Raw genomic sequence first — 7,511 nt, forward strand, 5'->3', positions numbered from 1 at the left:
TATTGGATTGGCTCTAAGAGGTTCTAGTTCAACATTTGAGTTGACAACCTCCTACAAATCGAATGTCTACAGGTAGGTCTTCATTTTCACTACCCATATGTTGTAGCCCTCTCCATTAAAGACTGGTGGTGGCACTGGTGAGAATCTTGAGGAAGACATGGTTTTAAAGATTGAAATACGATAGGTCCACTAAGAATTTGGCTCTATATACCAATTGTTGGGTTTTTGAAACAATTTATCTAGAGGAAATATGAAGCTTAGTGTAAAACTTGAGCAACAACGTAATAAATCCAGATTAAGAATGATAAAAACTTTGAAATTCAAGTTTGGAAGTTTTTAAGCAAACGAACATAATCTGGTTTGAACTATGAAAGCAAAAATTGAGAGAGTATTTTTCTTGAATGATTTCTATTGAAATTCATTAATTAAAAAATATGGCATAATGCCAATACATATAACAGTCATAAGCTGGTCAGCTTTAACATATTTACTATTTTTAGACTTATTTGCACTGCTTGCACATTGCAACTTGCAAATCAACTTGCACAATTAGGTAAGCTGATCTATCAATCTTATCAGCACTTAATTACATTAAATACACTACCTACTTAGTTCTAATTTAACTAAGTTACAAAATATTACTTAAAGTAACAAAATGAAACTGAAATTGAATAGTAGCATCAACTTCAGTAGCTGCATGTACTTCATCCGGAAATACTACAATAGCTTGATCTTCATACTTCATTCACATAACTTGGACTGTATGTACTTTGTGCTGTAAGTGCGGCTTGATCTGCTTCTTCATACTTCATCCGCATAACTTATGTTGCATGGTCTGCTCCTTGGTTGCTTTATCTACTGCATGCATGCCAACTTCAATAGATAGGCTCGGTAAACCATGTGCTGTAGCAAGCCAAAGTTCTACCCCTTTGAGATTGCCATCTCTTTAGCCTCCGTCGGAGGGTTTTAAGGTTGTTGCTACTAATTCAAGCAAGTAACCTGTAGCATCTTCTGGGAACCCTTGTACCACTATTGATGTTTTTGACCCAGATCCTTTAAGGGATGGTGTTTTACGAGTGGTTATTCCCAAAATCTACAGATGTTGATTCAACTTGCAATGATAACAAGGAAGGCATATACTTGTGCAATCTCCTTGACACAGGACAGACCTTAAGGGTCTTGAAATTAGAAAGGACATGATATGCCAATAGTTTGAAGAAGAGATTTCGCTTAACCCTATTTAAAGACCCTATGGCCAAGTTGGTCACTTTGAAGCAACTAGGATCAATGGAACACTGTCATGACTTGTTTGAGACTTTTGCAGAGTACGTTGTTAGAACAACAATTGAGAGGCCTATGCAGAAAGAGTAGCATTTTGAAAGGTGGCATGGCTGGACAATGAAGAGGGAATCTTCTCCTATTCGAGATGAATATGACTCTATGGTTTTCTCTCAAGAAACTGTTTCTTACATTGAATCACTTGATGTGATGTCAGGGAAGGAGGATTGAGAAAACATCTTAAGGGCTAGGGCTACTAGGAAGGTTGTCTTAACTATCCCCTTTAGGTTACTGGGTTCTCATCATCTTGGTGTTATGTTGACATTCTCTGTTTACAAATCCAAGCTTCCACCGAGTCTGGCTGAGCAAGAGCGCATTGAAGAAACTGTTGGATACCTTGGTGGAGCAGTTGATGTGGAGTCACTTATGGAGAATTTACTTGGAAACCTGCTGGAAATTAGGCAATTCTAATGACTGTGTACCATATTACTAGCTCTTCAGATCACTTGATCATGTATGGTCACCAAATTCAAGATGATGACCAGGTTTTATTGCATAAATGCCAGCTTGATTTTGGAGATCCATTTAGAAAGCATCGGATGATTTGTAGGTATCATCATAAGACACCCACATTATGGACTACACTAACCACGACCTTCTCATTCTTTGTGATCTGCTTATTGGTTGGCTATATCTTATATGGTACAACAATACACATTGTTAAAGTTGAAGATGCTTTCCATGAAATGCAAGAGTTCAAGGTTCGAGCAGAAGTCGCTGATGTGGCCAAATCACAGTTTTTGGCAACTGTTTCTAATGAAATCAGGACTCCCATGAATGGCATCCTTGGGATGCTTGCCTTGTTTTTAGATACTTATTTAAGTTCAACACAAAGGGATTATGTTCAGACTGTTCAAGTTTGTGGGAAGGCACTGATAACATTAATAAATGAGGTGCTTGACTGTGCTAAAATTAAAACGAGAAAGTTGGAGCTGGAAACTGTTTCCGTTGACGTTCGGTCTATCCTAGATGATGTGCTCTCTTTATTTTTTGAGAAATCTAGAAATAAAGGTATTGAGCTGGCAGTGTTTGTTTCTGATAAAGTTCCAGAAATGGTTACAGGAGATCCAGGCAGATTTAAGCAGATAATTATGAATCTTGTTGAGAAGGGTTCATGGCTTTCTCGTGAGGATGGTGGTTTCAAATTACAAACGTTGGACAGACAGAAAAATGGACATGTTTTTAAGTCACCAAAGATGATTCTTCTTGCGAAAAATATTAGTAATGATGAACTCGAGAAAAGAAAAGCAGCAGGTTTTCCAGATACTATGATTATGAAACCTTCGAGGGAAAGAATGGTGGTTGCATGTCTTTAGCAAGTGCTCGAGAGAGGGAAAAAGAGGCAGCCTGGAAGAGGCATGCTGAATGGATCGTCTGCTACTTGGGAGTCCTTAGACCAACTCAAGAGCATTCTTCCTCAAGTTGATCCTTGAGGACAATGATCATTTTAGGGGGAGAGTATTTGATACGGGTCAAAACTGAAATGTCGTAAACGGTGCGTTTTAGTATAAATGAAATGATGTGCAGTGACTTCAGTAAAAACGGGGCGTTTTGAATAAACGTTAGTACTGTTAGTTTTAACCAATTTTGGACTGTTTTATTTCCTTATATATATATGCAGCTGTAATTGGATGGAGGGTAATGAAATGAATATGTTTTATTTGCTTCTTCCCTTTCAATTTTTGTCTTCTCCTATTATTCTTCTTCTTCCCTTTTCTATTTCCTATTTTCTGTTTCTATTCCTGCCACTTGCAAACAAAAAAAATTGAAATAATGAATACATAAATCATAAATTTCAAAATTAAAATTTTAAATTTTAAATCTAAATCCGAGTTTCTAAGCGCTACTTAAAAATTATTGAAATTTATACTCTATTTATAGATGAAAGCATGAACTTACAAAAATACTCTAACATACTATGTGAGATTATTGGAAATTTCAAGTTCTCTCATTTCTTTTAGTTGTGAAATTTGAAAATTGCAATAATCCCATGTAACATGTTAAATTTTTCAATAAATTATACTCAAAATTATTAGATTATTATTTAATTTATATCTTAGTCACTCAATTTTAAAAATTATAGATTAATTGTTAAATAATTTTTTAAATAATTTAACAATTATTTATAAATTTTAAAATTAAATCATGAAAACGTAAATTTAAATAAATAGCACGAAACATGACGTTGATGGATGGTGAGATCCTAAATTAGTTTTATCAGTTGATACTTTCTTTCTTTGTCCTTTTCTTGTTGAAAAATTCAATAAAAACAAATTCTCAAAAGTAATTTTTTAGAAATTCAAGATAAGAAATAATAAAAAATCAGAATAACAAAGTAAAAAAAAAAAACCTTTGCATGTGACTAAAAACATTCGCATTTATATATTATATTATATAAAACATTTTTTCATTTAAATACAAAGTACACTTAAACAAATAAAAGAATTGATAAACAAATAAGAAAAATCCAAACATTACACGTTTATTTATTTGTAGCCACTTAAAATCAAGCCAAGCGAGCAAGCCGAGTCTCTATATTATCTCAATTGGACTGTTACGCAGCCCACCTCATTGAAATTTGTTAAATAAATAAGCTTTCAGATATGGGAGTAATGCCTTTTGCATGATTTTGTCTTTAGATCGTCTCTGTTTTAGCCTCCCTTTGCAGACAATTATAGCAACGAGAGTTTAAACTGACCCAGAGCTTCAAACTTAATCATGGGGATTGCAAGGGCGCAAGATGAAGAGAGTGAAAGAAGGGAGTTTGAAGACTTCAGGAAGACTTTAGTTGCTTTGGCTGCCACGGAAAGAAGCAAAGAAAATGATGACTTCAAAGGCCTAATGAGTTCCCATATCGCCGACCTTGATTTTCAACAAGACAAGCTTGTTTGTGTGACCAGTGGTGTTTCTTTCCTTGGGCTTGCCTTAGTTAATCGTCTCTTGCTCCGTGGATACTCTGTTCGAATCCTTGTGGATAACCAAGGTAACCATTCTATTGTTCAGAACAGCCTGGAATCTGACAAGGTTAGAAAACCCTTGTCTGATTTAAGGTTGTTGTCTGTTTCCCGTAGACTTCTTTATTAAGTGGGTTCTTTGGGTTTGATTCAAAAAAACTGCAGAAGATGTAGAGACGCTGAGGGAGATGCAAGTTTCAGGGGAGATGATGATGGCTTGTAACAATAAAATATCAGTGGTAATGGCTAGGCAAACTGAAATCCAGGGGCTGATGGAGGCCTTTGATGGGTGTCGTGGAGTGTTTCACACCTCTGCTTTTGTTGATCCTTCTGGCATCTCTGGTTATTCAGTGAGTTTTCCTTCTTTTCTTTGCTATTCACACACATCAAGTGACTAATAATGCTGCAATTTGTTCTATGATAGGAATGAACATTACACAAAGACTAACTTTTCTTACATTGCCAAGTTCTTGCCCATTGTTTTTTTTAAGTATTCTTTGAGCATATCCGGACCTAGATACGAAGATAGTACCATTTAGAAGGAAAAAAAAAAGATTAGAAAAATTGAACATATTTTGGACACCTACTTGTATCCAGCACTTCCATGGTTTCACCTCAGTCCAAGTAGCTAAGGAAACACCAACATTATTTTTCGTAGGTAGATAGTTATACTTCCAGGTACGGGGTACCATCAGTATATTTCGTAGGTAGATAGTTCTTCTTGAGATGAAAGATGAAAGGAATGGGATGAACAAGTCAACTGAAAAGTGTTGCTTTCTAAAAATAAGTCTTTCACTGCAAAAATAAGCATGCCCCTGACGACTTCATTATTGGGTTGGCCTACCGGGTCCAGGGCACCACAAGTGCTGATAGTGCTAGTTTGTGGTCTGAATTTATGCCAAAATCATAAACTTCATCATTCACCTTCTTATACTTGCATGTCCTTTTATGCATATGTTGTTTCGACTTTTGGTATCTAATATTTATATTCAACACATATTTGGACATAAATATTGAGTATGATTCTCTAAATATTTGGAAAATTTAAGGATACCTGTACCGAAAAACATAGTTTTAGACTCTCTTTAGCACCAAGTTGAAGCTTACTTTTCACTAATAGAAAATAATGCGACCTTCTGCTGTTTTGGTTAGAAATCCATGGCTGAAATAGAAGTGAAGGCAAGTGAAAATGTGATGAAGGCATGTGCAAGAACAGCTTCTGTGAGGAATTGTGTGCTCACTTCTTCACTTTTGGCCTGCATATGGAGAGACAGCTCCCAACATGATCTTCCCCTTTTGGTTAATCATGATTCTTGGAGCAATGAAGCACTTTGTATGGAGAAAAAGGTATACCTAATGCAAACTAAAGTACAAATATCAATGCTTCGAGATAAATACGTGGGATGGGCGTCTGTGTTAACTTCGACTCAAAGTTCCCGTCTATCCAGACATAGATACGATTCTCTAAGGACTCGTATATCTGTGTCGGAGACTTACACTCAAATCCAACTAATATAAATTCCTTTCAAAATGTGGCAGCTCTGGTTTGCATTGGGGAAGCTGAAAGCAGAAAAAGTTGCATGGAAAATAGCTGAAGAAATGAGCTTAAAACTGACCACAATCTGTCCAGGACTCATTACAGGCCCTCAATTCTCCCATAGAAACCCCACAGCAACTATAGCTTATCTTAAAGGTATTTCTTGTTCATTTTTGACTCACTAATTTCAATTTTTATCTTGAAAAGCAAATTAGATCAGTAACTTGTGAAACTCAGGGGCTCAAGAAATGTATGCAAAGGGATTACTAGCCACTGTTGATGTAATTAGACTGGCTGAGGCTCATGTAGCTGTGTTTGAGGCAATGAACAAAACAGCATTTGGAAGGTACATTTGTTTTGATCGAATCATTGAAAGAGATGAAGAAGCTGAGAAGCTGGCAAGTGAAATAGGGATTCCTCCAAACAGGATTTCTGGGAATTCATTGGAATTTATTCCAACTCACTTTGAATTGTCAAACAAGAAACTTAACAATCTTATGTCAAGAACAATCAGAAACTGGTATGGACAAAGTCAACCCTAGTAAACTTTTCACTTTTGATTATGTTTTCTTTTTTATCCTTTATGTCCATTTTATTGTTCATGAAGATGCTTCTCACAATAATATTTAAACTTGCTTTTTTTTTTTAAAGTGTAATTTGCTTTATTAGTGAATCTAAAATTTGTTAATTGATTATGTATTTTAATCAGCAAAAGAAAATTAAAAAAAAACAAGGTTTATCTTGTCGACAAAACCATCATATTGTAAAAAAAAAAGGGGTCTTGGGAACAGAACTGAAGCAATAACCCAAAATAATTTCAAAATAACATAAAATAGAACAAAATGATAATGGTAGAGAAGAACTGTAAAATAATTGTATAAAAATAATAACAACATTTCACATTATATGCAAACCAAGTTAATACTTTATATAAATAATTATTTTGGGTAAATTATATATAAGGTCATTAAATTATTTTACATTTTTATCATTTAATTTTAAAAGTTATAAAATAGTCATTAAACTATTTGAAAGTTTTCATTTAAGTCATGAGATGATTAAAATCACTTTATATGACTTTTTTTGTTTATATTATTTATATCAATCGAAAGCTTTTTTCTCTTTTTTTCTACAATTTAATCTTTTTTATTAAACAACTTTAAAAGTCAAGAAATTACAAACTAAAAATTCAAATAATTTTTTCTACAATCTTTGATATTGATTGCCAGATCCACACAAATGGTCGCTTGGAGTTTGATGACTTGACTTTTAAAAAATATAGTATCCCAATAAGTTTAATAAAAATTTTAAATAGTTTAGTGACTTAAATAAAAAATTAAATAGTTAAGTGATTATTTTGTAACTTTTAAATTTAAATAAATAAAATGTAAAGTTATTATTGTTTAGTGATATTGGGCATAAATTACCTATTATTTTGTATAATGTATAATATCAGATAAAAATTATAAAAATGGAAAGGTAATCATATCAAGCTATTTTTATGAGAAAATATCTTATATACTACCAATGGATTTTTAAATTCTAGTTTAAAAAGTTGGCAAATATTTTGTAAAATAAAAAATAAAATATTTTAAAAATAACATATGCAATTTTTAAAATTTATTTATGAAATAAAAATATATTATCAATTTAAACTTATTCTTTTATTACTTTTTGATAGA

At 33.4% G+C, this 7,511-nt stretch overlaps 1 protein-coding gene and 1 pseudogene across 1 annotated transcript; both read left to right on the forward strand.

The window, feature by feature from the left end:
• The first annotated feature begins 1,398 nt into the window (after positions 1-1,398).
• Positions 1,399-2,654, forward strand: LOC108458510 (histidine kinase 4-like; annotated as a pseudogene).
• Positions 2,655-3,819: 1,165 nt separating this feature from the next.
• LOC108458273 (cinnamoyl-CoA reductase-like SNL6) lies at positions 3,820-6,479 on the forward strand. Its single transcript, XM_017757606.2, has 5 exons — positions 3,820-4,321; positions 4,458-4,642; positions 5,445-5,639; positions 5,832-5,985; positions 6,067-6,479. The coding sequence occupies exons 1-5, from the start codon at positions 4,057-4,059 to the stop codon at positions 6,369-6,371; spliced, it is 1,104 nt and encodes a 367-aa protein (XP_017613095.1). The 5' UTR covers positions 3,820-4,056; the 3' UTR covers positions 6,372-6,479.
• The last annotated feature ends 1,032 nt before the right edge of the window (positions 6,480-7,511 follow it).

Source organism: Gossypium arboreum, chromosome 4, assembly GCF_025698485.1.
Source record: "Gossypium arboreum isolate Shixiya-1 chromosome 4, ASM2569848v2, whole genome shotgun sequence".
Classification (NCBI taxonomy): Eukaryota; Viridiplantae; Streptophyta; class Magnoliopsida; order Malvales; family Malvaceae; genus Gossypium; species Gossypium arboreum.

Coding starts and splice junctions, on each gene's coding strand:
- LOC108458273 (XM_017757606.2), top strand. CDS start 4,057: ATGGGGATTGCAAGGGCGCAAGATGAAGAGAGTGAAAGAAGGGAGTTT. Junction 4,643..5,444: donor CTGGCATCTCTGGTTATTCA/GTGAGTTTTCCT, acceptor TGTTTTGGTTAG/AAATCCATGGCTGAAATAGA. Junction 5,640..5,831: donor CACTTTGTATGGAGAAAAAG/GTATACCTAATG, acceptor AAAATGTGGCAG/CTCTGGTTTGCATTGGGGAA.